At 37.7% G+C, this 20,407-nt stretch overlaps 1 protein-coding gene across 15 annotated transcripts in view; it reads right to left on the reverse strand.

Moving 5' to 3' along the window:
* RFX3 (regulatory factor X3) overlaps nucleotides 1-20,407 on the reverse strand; it is a 280,896-nt gene that overhangs the window by 136,410 nt on the left and 124,079 nt on the right. For all 15 annotated transcript variants that reach the window (XM_025891586.2, XM_073878138.1, XM_073878140.1 and 12 more), the window contains one exon: nucleotides 18,414-18,538. In XM_025891586.2, the coding sequence (XP_025747371.1) occupies nucleotides 18,414-18,530 (117 nt within the window). In that variant the 5' untranslated portion in view covers nucleotides 18,531-18,538. The remainder of the gene's footprint in view (nucleotides 1-18,413; nucleotides 18,539-20,407) is intronic.

The raw sequence follows: 20,407 nt of genomic DNA on the forward strand, positions 1-20,407 counted from the left end.
AGTTCTCTAAACATCAGAGGTGTCTGCTCAGAGGCGACAGTGGTTTTTGTTTTTCCAGATGCTTCTGCTGATAATACCAGCAATACGGTACTTTTTTTTTTCTTTGCCAATGGAGCTAATAAGATAAAGCAAATAAATTTAGATACAAATAACGTAACCAATTCAATTTCTTTAGCATCAGTTAATTCCAATTGTTTAATTTTAACCTTACTTATATTAGAGCAGAGTACTTAGGATTAAATCAGTGTTTCCACTAACACAGCTCTAAAATACATTATAATAACTATCAAATAATTGATATAGATATGCTATGACTTTGGGGATAATTTCAGTAATTTGTATAACTAAAATCATTTAAATTACCACTCAAAAGATGATAAATTATTAATAAACTATGAGGTTTTACATGTGGCCAGAAATTTAAATTATATAAGACTTCAATAAATGTATTATCTTGAAAAAGCAGTTATGGAAAATAGGCTCATCAACTTAAGCAAGATGAAGAGAAGTTGGAGAAAGTCCAGGAACGAATAATATAAATTACTAAGTGATTGGAAAATGACTTAACAAAGAAAGCCTAAAATAATTTGGATTTGTAGGGAACAGAAGGCTGGGGTGGGAATTAATACCATCTTTTATTCAACTGGATGAAGCAGTACTATGCAAACAGACCTTCCATGATCTCTGCCCAGTAAGAAAAGGATCTAAGATAAACCCAAGTAGCAACTAGAACGGCTATGATTAGGTACCAAGAAAACTTTCCCTTGCCGTTTCAAGACTTTGGGGTCTAATAACAAATACGGCTATAAAATCTGAAACTCTGAAAATGTTTAACACAACAGAGATGACCAAAGCTAGTCCTTTCTCCAATATATGCGTAGCATACGTAGTAAGTGTTGTGGACCCCATGTGCCTGGGTGCTCAGCCTTACCGCTTGGACGCACAGTGGTCTAGATGGCACACTATAGCACCTGTTTGCCTGAGAGACTTCTCAGACCCTCAGCACCCTCTTTGCCCAGCTGCAATCAAATGTCAGGAAACTGACCCCTGCTGTGGGCAGCCTCTGCCAACAACCAACAGGAGTCTGTATAAAAACTCTAGGCTGCCTCTTTCCTCCGGTGGGGTAACTCTGAGATGCGGCCCAACGGTGGCTCCCAGATTGTCCCCATGTGATCCATCCCCCACTTGGTCCACAGCTATAACGTGTATGATCATAAAATCTGTATTGGATCAATCCTTCCCTTGTTTCACTTTCCCAATATCCTACTGACATTTGTGGGAATCATCTTCCAAATAAGCTACTTGCACTGAAATTTTTGTATCGGAGTTTGCTTCTTTACCACCCAAACTAAGGCAACATATATGCCATTTCAATGTACCACCGTCTTTTAGATACTTAATAGTTTAAGTGGTTCCTCAATTTTTAAATTTCTTGAAAAACTTTTATAGCACCACAAGAAATGGAAACCTTCTACATTCCAGCTTTCATTATTATAGCACACCCAAAATGAATAATGTCCAAAGAGTTATTTAATTCTAGCCAGCTATTGTTGCCTGTTATAGCTGAGCTGGAATCCTACTGTGTTGTTGTTGTTGTTGTTGTTGTTGTTACGATTTTATTTATTTGAGAGATTGAGAGAGAGAACACAAGCCAGGGGAGGGGCAGAGAAGCAGACGCCCCACTGAGCAGGGAGCCCAATGTGGGACTCAATCCCAGGACCCTGGGATCATGACCTGAGCCCAAGGCAGACACCTAGCCGACTTGAGCCACCTAGGTGCCTGTCTTTTGTTGTTTTTTAAGTGTGAATGCGGGAGTGGGGGAAGGTGAGCAAATATTGGTAGAGATAAAAGATATGCTGCACCTTGTTGATTATGTCGAGTGAGTGGCAGGAAATGGAAGGGGGGACAACTTCCTAGCTCTGTGATTCAATGTTGTCTTACACCTCTTTCACAAAACTACCTGAAGTCCATCTTATCATCTTAGACCACTTAAAATCACCTCACATTCCAATGGGATATGCATTCCACACTTGAGAAAATATTAAGCTACAGAATAAAGAACTCTGAGAAAGCTCAATCACAACCTTACTCAGAGAAACTTAGTAGAGGTCTCTCAAGGTTTCTGTGGCCCCTAGATGATCTCAGAAACTATTAAATAAAGAGCTAGGAATTCTAGTCTTAATTTTCTGGGTGGTTGTGGCCGAGTCACTTCATTTTTCTGGACCTCGGTTTCCTCAACCTTAAAATAGGAAACTCAAAACGATTCATGTTTTTCTCTTCTGTTCTCCTCACTGCTGCAGGAATAGAAGGGATGAGCAAAGGTGAAGCTGCAGGGTTACCAGTCCCCTTGCTCCAAAGGAGTTCTAGGAAGATGAGTTTGACATATGGACCTGTTTGCTAGAAGGAAGAGGAGGAGACAGACAGACAGATATGGTAGGGAGAGAGGGAAATAGGTAGAGAGGAAAGAAGGAAGGGAAGGGGTAGGAGAAAGACTAGAAAAGAAAAAAAAAAAAACGATTTAAAAACTGACTTCAGGGGCGCCTGGGTGGCTCAGTCTTTAAGCGTCTGCCTTCGGCTCAGGTCATGATCCCGGGGTCCTGGGATCAAGTCCCACTTTGGGCTCCCTGCTCAGCGGGGAGTCTGCTTCTCCCTCTCCCACTCCCCCTGCTTGTGTTCCCTCTCTCGCTGTGTCTTTCTCTGTCAAATAAATAACTAAAAATCTTTTTAAAAAAATAAAAACTGACTTCAAAAAATACCGGTACCACCTTGTACTTATTAGGATGGCTAGTCTCAAAAAAAGGAGAAAATATATGTTGATAAGGATGTAGAGAAATTTGAACACCCTTGTGTACTATTGGTAGGGATGTGAAATGGTGCAGCCACTAAGGAAAACAGACGGTCATTCCCCCCAAAATTAAAAATAGAATATACCATATGATACCGTCAAAATAGAATATACCATATAAAAATAGAATACACTTAAATTTTATTTTAGTGATCTCTACATCCCATGTGGGGCTCGAACTCATGAACCCGAGATCAAGAGTCGCATGCTCCTCCAACTGAGCCAGCCAGGCACCCCCAATAATTCCACTTCTGGGTATATACCCAAAAGAACTGAAAGCAGGGTCTCAAATAAATGCTTGTACACCCATGTTCATAGCAGCCTATTCACAAGAATCAAAAGGTAGAAGCAAGCCAGTGTCTTTCAACAGATGAACAGATAAACCAAATGTGGTATAAACATACAGTGGAATATTTTTTGACTCTAAAAGGAAAGGAAATTCTGACATAGGCTACAACATGGATCACCTTGAAGACTTGATGCTAAGTGAATCAATGGCAAAAAAACAACTACTATAGGATTCCCTTTATGTGGGTCCACAGAGTAGTCACATACATAGGGACAGAAAGTGGAACACAGGTTACCAGGGGAAATGGGGAGTTGAATGCGTTCTGAGTTTCAGTTTTGCAAGAGGAGCTCTTGAGACTTGATGCACAGCAATGTGAATAACTTAGCAATATTGAACTGTACACTTAAATATGCTTAAGATGGTAGATTTCATGTTATGCTTATTTTTCCACAAATTACAATTTTTAAAAATCCAGGTTAAAAAACCCCACAGGACTAGATAATGTTTAAGATCTCTTTCAGGTCCACAGTTTTTGAATTAGTATTAATAAAAATTATGTAATTTATCATGGTCACGATACAAGATTCATGAGCAAAATTAGAACAAAAAGTTATTTATCCCATTAAATATTATGCACAATATTTGCAGGAGGTGTATTATAACCATTAATCTCTATGATGCAAGGAATGAGCCTCAGTGACTAATACTTAACTCATGCTCTTTACAGAGATTCACTAAAATATTACCTAAATGTTGGAAATCACAAGGCCAAAGTTTGCAGATTTAAGATGACTATTAATCTCTCAGCAGAGCTGTCACCTCCACTTTGAAAGCTATTGATTCCCAGCCAGAATGAAGGACAGTGTAACACCATAACCCTCTCATGGTCAAGCCTGTGTTGGGATGAGTTCTACATGTCTACAACAATACCTTGATTCTACACCCCAGTGAGTAGGACCTCACCATGCTGTAGCTTATCCATCTTGCCTACCTGTCCATGACACACTGCAATCACTTCATGTTTCTTAAAACGATTTGAATTAGCATACCATCTACTCATAAATTCTCAAATTTCTCCACGCAAGATGATGAGAGGTTTTCTAAAATTAAATAAATCATTTCATGTCATTTTTTTGTATAATTTTGTTTCTTACTGAAAACATAGAACTTAACCTAAGTTAATGTATCATTAAATTTTCTTTTCTTATTCTTCTTGGTTTTAACTTAAAATTTTTAAAAATTATTTGAACTCCCCTAAGTTTATTTTAGAAATCTATTTAATTAGACACAAATTAGATATTTGCTGGTTTAAATAAAAGTAGAAATGGAAGAATAGTAAACTATCAGTAAGCAAAAATATTAAAATACATATAACTGGCCAAGAAGCACATAAGAAGATGCTCAACATCATTAGTCATCAGAGAAAGGCAAATTAAGACCACAGTAAGATAACCACTACATAACTCACCAGCACGGCTATTATTAAAGACAGTAATAGTTCCAAGTTTGATAAGGATGTCCAGCAACTAGAATGCTTGTACACTGTGGGTGGGAATATAAAATGGTATAACCACTTTGGAAAACAGTATGGCAACTTCTCACGAAGTTAACCAAACACTTACCATGTGTGACCCAACCACTCTACTCCTCAGGCTTTATCCAAGAGAAATAAAAACATATATCCACACAAAGATTTAATATATGAGTGTTCAAAACTGGAAACAAACCAAATGTTCAATAACAGGTGAATGGATAAACAAACTGTGATACCTTACTATAATGCAATGTTATTCATCAATAAAAAGGAATAAACCACTAATAGACACAAAAACATGGAGGAACCTCCCCAACACTGTGGTAAATGAAAGAAGCCAGACACAAGGGAGTGCATGTTTTGTGATTTCGCGTATTTGAAATTCTAGAAAAGACAAAAGGATCTAAATGACAGAAGATCAGTATTATATGGAACTAGGAATGGGGGAGGGGAAGAACGGAGCAGAATGAGGCACAAGGGAGCTATATGGGGTGATGAAAATGTTCTATATTTTGGTTGTGATGATGTTTATACAAGGGCACATATTTGTCAAAATCCATCAAACCCTACACTTAAATGGTGAATCTTATTGTATGTAAATGACATCTTCTTCCTGGAAAGTTATAGTATGGTAGCAATATTTTAGTTTGGTAGTTTCAAACTTCTTTTTCTAATCATTTTCCGCTCTGACTTAAAAAAACAATTTATAAATCACATACGTGTTCTATTGTATTAATAGGATATGTTTTATAAAACATATAGAAAAATAGGAACTATAAAATTAAAAGCTAAAGATCAAACATTTAAATATCCTGTTAATTAAGACAACTTCATTAGCTAATCTAATGGCATAATATATACTTAGGTGAGAGGTTCATGACTGAAGATAGTGGACATAAATCTGTATGTTGAAAATCTTCTTGGTCCTCAGAACACATGGACCCAACTTGTTATCACTTAGGCAGGGAATATCTGAACAGATTTTTGCTATGTGATTGTCAGAGAATTGGGGAAGCATTCATTCTGCTGACTTCTTTGTCTCTGCAATCTGTGTGCTGTCTTCAATATGTGGGAATGTTTTTAAGCTGCTTACCCATATTATGAAGTTAGCTTAATCAAAACTAGTCTATAAAACCTATTAATCCATCTTGCTGGAAACATAAAAAAAAATGCAACAAACAAGTAAGGCGGGGTTGTTACCAACCCCTCTTCCCTCAGGATGTCTCAGTTACACATGTGATATATGTAATTTGTTACATTTTAGCTATATTTCTTATTTTTAGGCAAAAAAACTTAATAGAAATTCCAACGTTTCTTCTTCTTCTTCCAATCTTCTTGCACAAACATAGGATGTAGATGTTCTACTGTGGAGACATCTGATAGTGACAATTTACACTATTCAGAAATTGCAGCTTTAAAAGTGGCATGTGTGCATGTACATATTTAACACTAAACATATAGTTAAATATTTTCAACCAACTATTAATTTAGACACTCTAGTATTACCTACTTCACTCATCAATTCAATAAACCACTTACTGAGCACCTATCATGTGCCAGACAGATCGCGTGTATTAGGTTGGACTATGGTGGGAGCAAAAGAAGATGAACCATGGTTGGCGGGTTGGCTCAGTCGCTTAAGTGTCAACTCTTGGTTTTGGCTCAGGTCATGACCTCGGGGTTGTGAGATCATGAGGTCAAGGCTCTGCGCTGAGCGGGGAGTCTACCTCTCTCTCGTTCTCCCCCTGATCCTCTGCCCTCCCCCTGCTCATGTGCACTCTCTCTATCTCTCTCTAAAATTAAAAAAAAAATCTTTTTAAAAAATCACAACGATGAAACAGACTGCGAGGGAAAGGTACATGTGGCTAGAGGAACGTATAACAGAAAGACTCAGTCTAATCTGGGGATCAGCCATGCTTCCCTGAGACCATGACTGCTGACCTCTAGTGTTCAATAAAATACTATTAAACCTGTACAAACATAAGCCAAGGTGTAAATAATGATACTTGTGGGGCCAACTAGTATGATGAAGCTTCTTTTGTACTCACTCTATCTGTGGTATCATTTAGCCTTGATTACTTTCATATTAGGGCTGGGTCTATTCCACCTCATTAGCCCAAGACAATTATAGTGCTCAACCTAACACCAAGAAGATCATAAACATCTATGAGAACACACTGAAAATGAATAGCAATCTCAGTTATAATGTAGTAATTCAGATGATCTGGAATAAATTCAGTTTCATTATAAGGATTATCTAAATACATACATACACACACACACACACAGTAGGTTCCTCAGGAAATATCCATATGTCACGTCTTGAGCAACTCTGCTCTTTGCAATCATTTTCCCATCTACAGTTCCTAGCAGAGTGTCTGATCCGATGAATCAATAATTTTGCCCTCATATTTACAAAATGCTTTGCACGTTACAAAGCACCATTACAAAGATTTTTCTCCTTTGATTTTACTGACAATTTGGGTACATTATCTACTTCAGAGATAAAGAACCTAAGGCGGGTGGGACTCATCCAGGAAGTCTTCCACAATTGCCCCTCCCATCAACTGACTCACCTCCAAATTACACAGGGTTCTACTCTGTTCCCAAAGCGCCACAGATACGGTGCAGCCACTGATACTCTCTGTGTCATTTCTGTTTACCTGTCAGTCTCTCTGGCCTAACCTTAAAGTTCTTCCTGTCCCAGGAGCAAGTGCAGTTCCTGCCACAGAACAGAGGCTCAGTCACTGTTTGCCAAATGAGCTCTGGGATACCGTGATGGCAAGTCAAAGGCAGGCAGGCTGAAGTAACTTGTTCAATACCACATAGCTTACTGATGGCAGACCAGGCATTCCAACTCACTCAGTTGGAATGAGATCTTCTGAGATTAAATTCAAGTCACTGTGCCTTTACCCCCCAACTCTAATACTTCAGGGTGACATTATTACTGCTTCATAGGCAGTACCAACCAAAACATAGGTATGAATATAATTTAAGCTCAAACATCAAAAACATTTTCCATATGTGAAATAAACTGTCTACTGAGATCTTTTAGCATTGTCAGCACTTTCTATCTTTATACCTACTATTTAAAGATGATAGGTATTGTTTATTACACTAGCTTCTCTGGGCCATTTTTCCCCCCTAGATGGAGTTCCTCAGCATCTCTGATGCTTTTTTGCTTTGTTATTTTAAAATATCTATTTAAAACAAGTTGCTAAAGAAAATTTCTGTGCAATGTATTTATGAAATTGCTGGGGAAAATTAAGAGTAATCATGAGTTTTAAATGCATAACCACCTACGAGATCAATGAACCACAGGCAACAAACACCTTAGTGCGCCTCAATGTCAAGGCAAAAGCCTTGAACATAAGTACAATAACAAAAAGGAAAAATCATTGGTAAAATGGCTTTGCACAGAATAATTATGTTATCAAGGGTCATAAATGGGACGGTAATCAATGGTTTGGTCAGTTTCATAAGAAATTCAGAAAAATGATTATCACTGGGAACTAAAGCTTAGGCTCATTAAAAGCCAAATTAACTCCTTAGTATCACTTTCCAAAAACTTCAAGAATAATTTTGCTCTATTATTTCAACCTACAGGTACAGTTTCATTCATAAAACAAAAACAACTCATGTTCGCTTGTCTATATAGTTTTAACTCTGCTAGTGATGAGATTCAAAGTTACCCTGAGATTCACAAATGCGACAGTGCCTTTTTAAACCTAATTATGTTAAGAAACACTTTTATTTGAGAATCACCTTTCTTCTTATATTTCAAGTGCTATCTTTTCTAATGTATTTTTTCTTATTTCACTTCTCTTCTTTAATCCTACCACTTTTAAAAAGCTAAAATTGCTAATAATAAGAAGGCACAGATTGAACAGGATCCCAAGCTATTAAGACTTAATAAACCCGAAACCCCAAGTAGTAAAGGAAGAAAGAAAAAAAATTATGACTTTGGATAGCTGTGTAGATTTATGAGAAACAGCCTGACCAACCTGCAAATCAGAAATAGAAGCCCTACGTATTACTGTTTTCAGTTTTGAGGCCTACCTTCTTGTCACCCATTAAAATTATACCTTATAGAAATAAAAGATAATCTTTTAAAGCAATCTTCAAAAATTAGGAGCATTAAAAGATGAAAAACTATACCTTTTCATTTAATAAAAAACCGGTATTGTATCTGCTTCCCCATCCAATAATTAACATGTTAATTGTAATATGAATTTGGGCGACTAATTTTTTAAAGCTTGCTAATCAATTGATTTTTTGATGAATCTAGTTTCCCTCCCAGTTGGGATGGGAATGGTTGTCTGGGCCTTTATACAACTGGATATATACCGGTACTAATTAAGACAAAAATCAAAGCCGCAAACAGGCTAATTATCTTTGTTGAGTTTAGGACCTAATTTCTAATTTCTAACGCTTGTGTTTATTTTCTTGAGCATAATTTAGTTTGCATTTTCTAGCAACCAGGTTTTTAAGCAGTCCTCCATTGTATCATCAATTCATTATACACATTTGTGTTTTTATAAGTCCTAAAAATATCACCAATTTTAACTGATCTTTTGCTTTATGTGTTGATCAGGCTTCCTTGCTTATATACGTATATGTGTACGTATGTATGTGTGTATGTACTTTCTTGGTAGTAATTATCAAAACTGGAGACTTGATGGAGAATGTGGAGAGTGTGACAAAAATCTCAAAACTGATTTTCCTCTACATTTTTTTCTTTTCTTTTATTTAAAACTTTGACTCGCTGAGGTGAGACAAAAGTATTTTAAATTTGGGATACTTTTTTGAAGAACTCTTGTACCTTAGCATAAGTATTGGGCAAAATTTCAGGTTTTACTTATTTAAAGGTAAAATACTAAATAAATACCCATGTCTATTGAAAACAGTATTAGGACTAGTAGCTCAATAATCACTTCACAAACTTCAATTGGTAAACTTGGATTGGTATTGATTTTTAAGCGCTTTTTCTTTTGATATGATTTCAGACTTCTGGAAAAGTTGCAAGAATTATACACAATATTCCCAGGTATCCCTTCCCCAGATTACCTGAATAATAACATTTTACTACATTGATTGTATCATTTTCCCTCTTTTATTCCCAAGGTTCTATAGTTACTGATGCTCATACTTATGACTGAGTTTAGAGAGGGCTTCAGAAGTTCAAGGTTTATAATTTTTTTATATGCTAGCTATTTTGCTCAAAGAGCCCTTTATACCCCAAATACTCCTGTTTGCCTCACTAGTTTTGCTTGTGGGATTTCTGAAAAATGCACAGTGATTCATAAAGCTAAACCCAATCCTTCTTGACATAAAGTATATTATGTTCTTTGCCGTAGGACTGCCATGTTCAGTACCGTTATGTCAGAGAGCTTATACCACTTAACAGCTGATCTTGATATAACTCATCTGACCGCTTTATCTCTGTAGGGTAGAGCTTAGGAGCTCAGGCTCTAAAGTCAGATGACTTGGATGTGACTCCCGGCTAAAAAAAAAAAAATCATGACTGAAGGAAGGTATGTTAGTTTTAAACATCGGGTTTCCAACTTAGCACTGAGCAACAGGACAGCCAGCCCCAAGAGCATAGCTCTGGTTTGCTTTAAAGGGGAAATCCATCAGTCCGCCAGGGCTGTGTGCAAGGAAAACGAAGCATCAGAGTCTCTCTGCAGAAATGGCTTTGACTGATGTCAACACAAACTTTTAAAGAAAATAAAGAGGCATTCCATGGGTGTCTATTTCTACAATCAGCCCTGGATCAAAGGAAGAGCAAAATTACCATTTCTCATGGATAGAAAAGATAGGTGTTAGGTGTTCCAGAAAATTAACCTTCTGACATGCTGGTGTGGTACAGGTAGGGAGCTTGAAGAATTTTGATGAACAATTCATCTTGCTGCAAAAGTGTCCAGGAGAGGAGATGACTCGCAGACTCTGTTCCCTATATCCTTATAGCTTCCACAAAGGCATCTCAGGAACCGCTGTCAGGGGCAAGGAGAACCTAAGTGGACAGGGTCGTTAAAAGCTTTAGAAATGACGGGCCGAGCTCCAAGCACAGGGAAGGGCCCACAGCAGGTGCTCAGTAAATGGCAGTTACTATTATTGGATTTGTTGTTTCCACTGGATTTCTGACAAAGCTGAATGGTGGTCAACTTCAAAATGAGTGCTTACTGGGGCGCCTGCATGGCGCAGTCGGGTTAAGCGTCTGATTCTTAGTTTCCTCTCAGGTCACGATCCCAGGGTCATGGTACTGAGCCCCGTGTCGGGCTCTCTGCTCAGCGTGGAATCTGCTTAGAGTTTCTCTCTCTCTCTTCCCCTCCCCCCTGTGCTCTCACATCCATGCTCACTCTGTCTCTCAAATAGATAAATCTTTAAAAAAAAATCAAAATGAGTTATTACTGAAAACTTAAATAGCTTATACTTAGAGCCAGACCAGGAGCCACCTAGGACCCCATCTCATGTCTCACTACTTGTCTATGTCCCTCTCTCTCCTCCAGTCTCAGGAAACACTTCCTTTTATTCCCTCACTGGTTACCTCTATTCAATCTTAGCTTAAAGGTCACTTCCTCTGGAAAGACTTCCTTGACCAGCTCAGACTATAAATAATTTTTATTTGGGCCTCAAAGTTTCTCTTTATTTCAGATACTGATGGCAAATAGGCTCAGCTATGTTGAGATCTATTACACTGAAATTGCATTTTTAGCACAGATAAAGAATTCCTCTGATTTGCTTTGGTGAAAAGGGCCAGTGCTCTGTTTAAATTATGTTCCACCTTGTGCAAATTATATGTTAACAGAAGTGCCAGTTATCTTAAAGTTTTCAACTTTCTACTCATGTGAAAAATTTCATAGAACAAACAACTCTTCCAGTAAAAAAAAAAAGATCCCGATGTTGGAACTGATGGTTTGATAAGCAAATTAGATATTCACAGGAAACATTATATATCTCTAGGAACAAAATTATGTAATCAACTAAAATTCGTCTATACAACTAAGTGATTTATTGAAGGAGAAAATTTTCTGCAATTCAACTCCAGAAGGTCTTTTGGGATAGTTGCAATAAATGAATAATTTAACCCTTTTCCAATTGGAAACCCAAATTCCAATCAGGTTAGCTAAAATAGTAATATAATAATCTCACCTTCATTTTCTAAACTCTTATATCCTACCACGACACTACACTTAATCCAAAATTGTTATATTTCATGAACTGAATAAAACACTGGAGGTATTGCTGATATTTACTGAGAAATCCTCTGGCATTTTCTCTATCACTATGGCGACTGTAACGGGTGCCCATCCAGGGTGGAGAATGCCAATACTGCCCCTGTAGGTAAGACCATGTGGTCTCCATTCTGATCTAGAGCCTGAGCCTCCCTAACTCATAAGCCACAGTAATACAAAGAAGGACCAGAGGTCCATTCTTACTGAAGAAAATGAAAGCAACCTTTTTTTTTTTTTAAAAAAACTAAAGCTGTAGAGGAAGAGTTACCTGAAAGTGAGGGCAAAAAAGAAAAGGCCAAGGGCCAAGCCTTATAGAAAAGGGGGTAAAAAACAATCCCCAAATTAGAGGAGTTATATAATACTACTAAGAACAAGGAAAATAATAACAGTAAAAAATAATAATAAATTTATTGAAGGCTCATTATATAATATCAGGTAGTACCTTTAATTAATGAACACATTATTTAATATCTGTAGCTAAGCATAAGCCAGATATTATTATCCCTATTTTATACATGAGGAAATTGAGTCTCAGGCACGGTTAGTAATTTGCCCAAGAGCATATAACCAGAAAGAGCTAGAGCCAGGATTTGAACCCATACCTTCTAACTATGAATCTCAGTCTCTCCACCTCTATAAAACCTGCTTTCCTTGACAAAGTAGCCCTCCAAGAAATAAAAGGGGAAGCAGCCCAAAAGTCAAGGAACAACAGAGATATAGGATAGTTAACAGTATCAAGTGTCAAAGAAAAATCCAGAAAGATCTAGAGAATACTGCTGGATTTGGTTCTGTCCAAAGTGCACAGTTTCCACAGTTGTATGGGTAGCACCCAAATTTCACAGGGTGAAGAAGCAAGCAGCTGGACAAAAGGGAAACAGGAGACAAGTACAGATGTCTCTCTCAAGAAAACTGGCAGTGAGGGGCCAGACCATGAAAGATATCAAATGAAGAGGGCAAAGAACAAAAATACGAGGGAGGGAACACATGGAAAGGCACCACAAATGGCTCATCTGACTCAACCTCCCACAAGAGGTTCTTGGGAAACACTTCCACATCCCTCACTTCTCGCCCCTCACCACCCGATACAGACTCCCTGATTTCCCTTGAGCTCCTCCATGCTTTTCCCTACCAGAAATAGCCTCTTCCAGTTTATTTTTCTTATGACCTCCAACTTTTCCTTCAGCACACTGCTCAAAGGTGTGATTACTGACCCTTACTCCCAAGAACAATCTCCACTGTTACTCCTGAGGCACTTGGTATCCAATTCTATAATAACATCTATCTCCCTCAAAAGTTGGCATTCCACAGTCAGAGACCATGTCAAATCACATCTGAGACCCCAGCATTTAACACAATGCCCATATTCCTCTGCAACTACTTTGTCCTAAACTGATCACAATGCTCCAACTCCAGACAAGAAAGTATTTTTAAAATCACTTAACAGAGAATCAGTGCATATGACTACTTAACCATTTAAATAGTAGAGCTCTTATTTTTTTTTACAAATATTCAGTAGAGATGTTCAACTAAAAGGCCTACATATTGGATTGGCACAGCAAAATGTATTTCAATTGTAAATCAGCATGTTCCTTTGAAACACCTTTTCATATTAGATACTAAAAATTAGCAATTCTGGCTCTAAAAAATAAAATAAATATGCTCCTCAAGAGCTAAAATCATTCTCTTTTGTTTTTCTATAAAAACACATTCAACAGGAATTCATTTTAAAGTGTAACCCTATCTTTTAGGATGTCTGCCACAATCTTAATTAGAATACTGTCCCCTTGGGGAACCAAGCCAATGGGAATCAAGTCCCAAATAAGAGCGAACCACAGAAAAATGTCTTTGTTTCTGTTGATTATATGAGATAATGGTCTCAAATGAAAAGAATTCTATTCGTGTCCATCAAAGCTAAGATGCACAAAAAGCAAATCTCTTGACCCTGAACGGAAAAGAAAGCTAAAGACAGAAATGATGGAGTACACTACCTCAGACTTAGCTCTCCAAACTAGCGAAAGAACCCATTTAAAATATTACAGATCAAATTTCAAGCCAATACAATATTCTCTTATAGATTTAACATATTATAGGCGATCTTTTTCCCCCTTAATCAATATTCACTGCTTCCATCATAAGAACTTTCTCTTGGGTATACCGCTAATCATCACAGTTTCTTTCTGGTTGTGTGATGATATACTACAGATATCACAGGAATATGGCAAACAGAAGTGAGCATAAAAATGACCCCTCATTGAAACTGTGGTCTCGTGTGAGAATCTCAGGAGCACCCACGTTAAAATTCCTTTCCTAAAATCTGTTTCCAAATATTTGAGGCATCATTTTAAAGATACCCATAAAAAAGAGATCTACTGGGATTCATTTAAAATTTACCCTTCTTGAAGGGTAATCTTCTTGAAGATTGCCCTTTGCCTAGAACCTAACTGGAAATTCTGATTGACTCTGTTTCCTAAACAAAGTATCATTTATCCCTTTGACCACAGGGATAATATGCTCACTTGCCAGAATGTACCATAACTTATATGAAAATGCTAAATAGACAGACTGATACTAACCAAAAAGAAATAATACAGCTAGAATTCTATTCTATTCACTTTCATACCTCAAATTATAATATATAACAGTCACTGCCCAGATAGATGATTTACGGAAAAACCAAGGTTCTTATCTGAATATAATCTTGAAATGAATTTTTAATCATGTAAAAAGAGGTTTCAATGTCCCAGTTACATACTAAAGACCCACTAGAAAAGAAAGTGAATCCCTGTGCAGGAAAAGGTAAAGACCACAGTCTCTGATAATAAAAGAACTCAAACAAAGTTGACAGCTAACTTGACAAAAGATTTTTTTCTTTGAATTCAAATAGAAGCCCCTCAACCCCAGGGCTCCACTGTACCTGGAATGTTATGTTTACAAGAAGCGGTACAGGGATAACACAGTTGCCTACTTTGACAGAAAAGATGTGTTCCTTTTTCTAAGGAAGGGGGAAGACAGGCAGGGACTGGAGGGAAAATATGAACTGTACTCGGAGGGGCAGTTAAAACTGGGAAACATGAAAGGGAGAAAAAAGTCTTAGAGCCTTGGTTTAAAGTGGTTAAGGAATTATCCTCAATGTTAGCAGAACCTGAAGCCCAAGATTACAACAAGGAGTAAAAGTTCTGACTTTAGTCTAGGTTCTGCTTTGAAAAGAATCTAAATTTGCTGGCTATGGGAGAGAACAGAACAGTAGAAGACATTTTCCTCCTTCCCTCTCCTGGATTTTTAATTCTGTTTTAGGGCAAGTAGGGTCAAAGACCTCTCAGATTTAGGCATAAAATGACCAACTTGAAGAATAATCTACAAAAAACTCTTAACAAATCACTCAAGGCAGGGGGAAGGTGGGGGGTGGGGGGAGGAGTTCATTTCTAGCCATAGTCTATAGAGACCATCAGTCCAAAAAGTCTGTTTATAAAGATGATAATAAGTAATATTAACATTTTAATATTTAATCAACATACTGAATTTGAATATTCTTACAGATTTTTATTGAATTGGGCAACCATATCTATATTTGGAAAGCTGAAACTCTACGGTGTTTTGTGAAATGGTGAAAAATTATAAAAGACAGGAAATTTGATAAAGTATTATATAACAAGATCTTATAATCATTGCTTAGAATTCTCTATTCCTGAACCAGATTGTCTAAGGAAAGGTAGAAAGTTGAGCTCATACAGAATAAATGAAAAAGCATAGAAATAATTTTAGAATCAACATTTTACTGGGTACTTATTACTCAGTGAGATCAGAACCTTCATGCTTTGAAGAAACAGAACTATATATTAGATCTTAAAATTTTCTGTTTTTTTTTCAACTTTCTAATCAATATAATATTGCATGCCTCAACATTCAAACATTTTAGCTATAGACCTTTTCTTCCCATCAGAGTGGTCAAAGCAAGGACACAAATAAAAGTTGAATCAATAGAAGTAATTACCTTTGACATCAATGCCATGATTTCAATATCCATCATGGGTCAGTGACAAAGGCTAGAAGATTGTAAAGGTATCCCACTACATGTAGTTTGAAAACTCAAGATGACATCAGCACATTAACGATACAAATATTATAGACAAGTGAAGAGCAACAAGAAATTACTTCAGCAATTATCTGACCAGTTGTAGAAAATTTATCTACAGGGACACTGTGAGAATGTACTAGGGAGGGGAGACTGGGTGGCTCAGTCAGTTAAGTGTTTGACTCTTGGTTTCAGCTCATGTCATGATCTCAGGGTCATGAGATTGAGCCCCAAGTCGACAGGCTCCACGCTGAGCATGGAGCCTGCTTAAGATTCTCTCTCTTCTCTCTTGCCCTCTGCCCCTCGCCTGCGCTCTCACACACGCTCTCACCCACATGTTTGCATGCTCTTTCTCTCTCAAAAAAAAAAAAAAAAAAGAATGCACTAGGAAGCATCAAATGTGACACTTTTCTAGTTTAAAAAAAAAGGGAAAAAAAGGAAAAGAAAAAAGAAAAGAAAAAAAAGACAGAGGAGCAAAAACTCCTTCCAAATAAGTCTGGAAGGACTACAGGCAACTCCGGGCAAATATCACACTAACCCATGATGTGAAATAAAACACTTTGTTGACAAAAAGAAAATGGGAGTTCTCACCTTCTTTGCTTGGTGTAAGGGGATGTAAAGTATCACCTGCTGTGAATGTCCTAGAGGAAAGAGCTAACTCGAGGAGCTGAAAAATATGCCTGCTGGGAATGAGCCATATGGCACAGCACAGTGTTTTCCAATGTGGGGTCTATGTGTACATGAGATTACTTTTTATGAGGACAAAGAACAAGGTGAGTGTGCATATGTATGATTTTCTATTTATGCTTGTGATACTGATTTTCCACTTCTGGCAGCAATTTTTGTTTTTTATAAGAGGTTATTATTTAATACAAAAAGTGATTTTATTTAAGCAGGAATCAGAGTCTCTCCACCCACTTCTTGCAGTGAGATGGGTGCCTTCTGGAACTTCGGTGAAAGTTTGGGGATTTATTCTTTGGTTTACTCTCTGCACGGAAGAAGACCAACCACGGGTGATACCATACGAAAAAAAGGATTAAGTGAATGAGGCAAGAAATACCCAATCTTTTTCCCCTACTCAGCTCTCAGGCAGTCAAGTATTCTCCCTCTAAACAGGAAGCTGCAGAAGTCTTCTTTAAAATTATGACAGCCCAAGAGAAAAAACAATGATACTAAACACCAGAGGGAACCCAGTTAAAAAGCCCAGTCAGATGACCCTACATTGAAGTCAATGACCCACCCATGCATTCACATGGTGTTTATCCTCATGCTTTTAAATAGGGATAAACACCCAAGATTATGAGATATCAAAGAAATGCTTCAAAAATAAAAGGAGACAAAAAACAAAAAACAAACCAAACCCCAAAACCAAGAACAAAGTAGCTTGAAGGAAACAGACTATACACAGTAAAGAAAAAAATTTCAACAACTTTAAAAAAATTAATATCTTCGAGGAGAAATAAAAAGATAAGATAATCAGGAAATAAAACATGATGTTACGAAAAGGAACATACAGGAAAACTTCAAAAAAGCTTCTTGATCCCAGCACTCTCCCTGCCCATCCCATTCCTATCTCCTGAAAAGAAATTAACCTTAAGTGCCTCTGTCTACCATTTAGCAAAAGCTATCCCTTTCCCTAACTACTTTCCTATAACTGTTAAGAGCAACGTTTGCTAAAGATTCTCCTTGATACTAAGAAATTACAGGCAAATTGCAAGTCTCAAGATAATGCTCTATATGATCTTTCTCATTTATTTTCTCACCACTCTTCGGAAGAAATGATAGACCAAGGTGTTCCCAATCCACACTGTAGAACTATTAATTGGCACAAAGAGCATTATTTTGTCAGTATCTTTCCAAAACAAGCTGAGTGTCCTGAGTATGAATAAGCTCTGTAGTAAACATGTGACGATGAATTCATTCTCAATTTTTTAAATGGAATGAGTCAGATCTCCAGACCTTTAAGATAATTTAATTTTCATTCAACAGTATTTTTCTAGTCACCAAAATACTCAGGCATTTTCTAAATCATCACAAAGGCAAAATCCTTGCCTGGAGGGTATATGCAACCTCTCCTTTATTATGTACTACTTCTTGTGAAACAATTTATGAAACTCTGATTGCTGATATTTCGATAGGAAAGAAAGAGGAAGTTGTGATAAAGAATAGGAGAGGGGAGAGGAGAAGGGACAGAACCTATGGAGGAAGATGGTCAAGGCAGAAATAAATGTTTTCTTCGGGAGTGAAGAGGCTCTTCCAGAATAGGGATTATGGTTTGGATACTTTTCTTTGCATCCCTACAGCCCAACCTGGACAGAATCTGCCACATCCAGGAAGGGCTCGAGAAACATTTGCTGAGTTAACGCAGGGGCTGAACTCCACCTATCTCGGCGCCCACCGGGCCAGAACACATCTGAGGGGCGACAGCAGCTCCTTACCTGTTGTTGCACAGGTACCTGCTGCACCACCTGGGTAGGCACTGCTGCTTGACTGGCCACAGACGTCTGTAAAGTCACTGTCGAACCTGTGTCCGACCCGGTCTCTGATGTCTGCATGATGGTCTCTGAAATGTAGCCAAACAGAGATAAAGTTGTAAACGCGCGCCTCATGCGACCAGCTGCATGACATTTGTTCTTAAAGTCCTATACAGAGAATAACTTTCAACTCTCAAGTGTACTTCTTACGCCAACACCCCGCCATGATCTTCCATGCATGGTTAGAGTCACTCTGGCCACTTTTTAAATAAATGCAGAAAATGACAAAGTCGCATTCAAAAAAAGAAAAATCCCCATTTAGCACCTCTCGCTTTGAGGCTATAAAAGCTGAACTTCATTGAAATCTACCTTCCTTAGGTCTCATCCATTATAAATTGGTTCAATTGTATTATAAACTACAGTCCAAAATTATTTCCAGATACTCAATTTTCAGTCCACAAACCCTAACTAGATGTAAATATGTCATAAAATGTTATTTTCTAGACACTTTTTTGGCCATTAAGATGTCACCAAAGGTGTATAATTTAGAATAAATTATTTCTAACATCCTTTCCAACTTTCAAACTTACTATGCTGTGATCTAAAAATAAAAAGCAATGTATATCCAAAAATTTAACGAAAGGATCAGGCTCACTGATTTGCTCTGCCTTTGGTATGATTCATACTAAAATCAAACTTGATTTTACACAGAGATAGCCAAAGATCAACAATGTTTAGTATTTTGAGGATGGGGAGGACTACTCTTAGAGAAATGAGATTTGTAAGCAAAGCCACGAAATTTTACCTTCTCCCATTCAGAGTTCAACCTGGCACATTTTTTAGTTCGTATGTGTGTAACCTGCTCACACAGGGTAAATTCCGTAGCATGTGCTCTAACAGGTCTGGTTTCTCAGACCTCCCGGTCTCAACATTCCCTTCTGCTACTTATATGGTCAGTGGAATAAGTACTAATTTCTTTGTTACTGAACAGGGCCCAGAATTCTAATTTTCTTTTCTGGGGGCTTGGGGGCACAATATTTAATTGGTAGCCTAAGAAAAATACTGCATTATGGTTTAAATCTGTGAACAGTAATGGTGAATATTAATTTTCCCCAAGAAAATTCTGGAAGAGTATCCAGTTCTTTCAAGTAGAAAATTAAGCCCCTCATCATTTTTGTCACAGTGTGCCCTCTTCCAATTTTCCCCCCAAACCTTTTCTATCATCTCATTCGATTTTGGAAATGGACCTCTGAAGACACCTCATCCACTTTTCTTATTTTATAAACGAGAAAACTAAAACCCAGAGAGGTGGAGACTCACTCAAAGTGACAGGAACAGTCATGGGAATAGGCCTGGTCCTAAGAGCTAAGGACTCTTCCAAATGCTCTACATGTTAACGTATGAGTAAATTAATCCATGTAACAACCCAGTGTGATTGGTAGGGTTATAATCCTCCACTTACAGAAGAGGGACCCCGGGCACACAGACTGAAGATGGTTAGAAGCTTATAAAATAAAGGAGGAAGTGATAGAGACTGTAGCTACCACCCCATTTATTTGGGTCAGCTACTAACGTTCAGCTCCAAGAAGTTGAGAATTTGTGGGAAGGCTAAGCTGTAGGTGCCAGGTCTCCCAATTTTCCAAACGAAGCTGAAAGTTCAGATTTTTATGTGAAATCTCCCAAATGATGGTTCCTTTTTTAAACTGTAGTATTAATCTTCAAGCGAACACACACACACACACACACACACACACACACACACACACACACGCATGCATGCACACACACCCCTTTGGGCTAATATTTAAGACCATGGACATGCCTGAAAATGTCTGAGAATGACAGAATTCACTACATAAAATTCTTGTCTAGTTAAGATTAAGTGGAAGACCCCTGGTTCTCAAACTTTGGGGAAGGGATATACACATTAGGAACCCTATCTGTGCCTCTTCCTTTAT

Source organism: Callorhinus ursinus, unplaced genomic scaffold (genome assembly GCF_003265705.2).
Source record: "Callorhinus ursinus isolate GAN/ISIS: 27379988/994484 unplaced genomic scaffold, GSC_fseal_2.0 scaffold28, whole genome shotgun sequence".
NCBI lineage: Eukaryota > Metazoa > Chordata > Mammalia > Carnivora > Otariidae > Callorhinus > Callorhinus ursinus.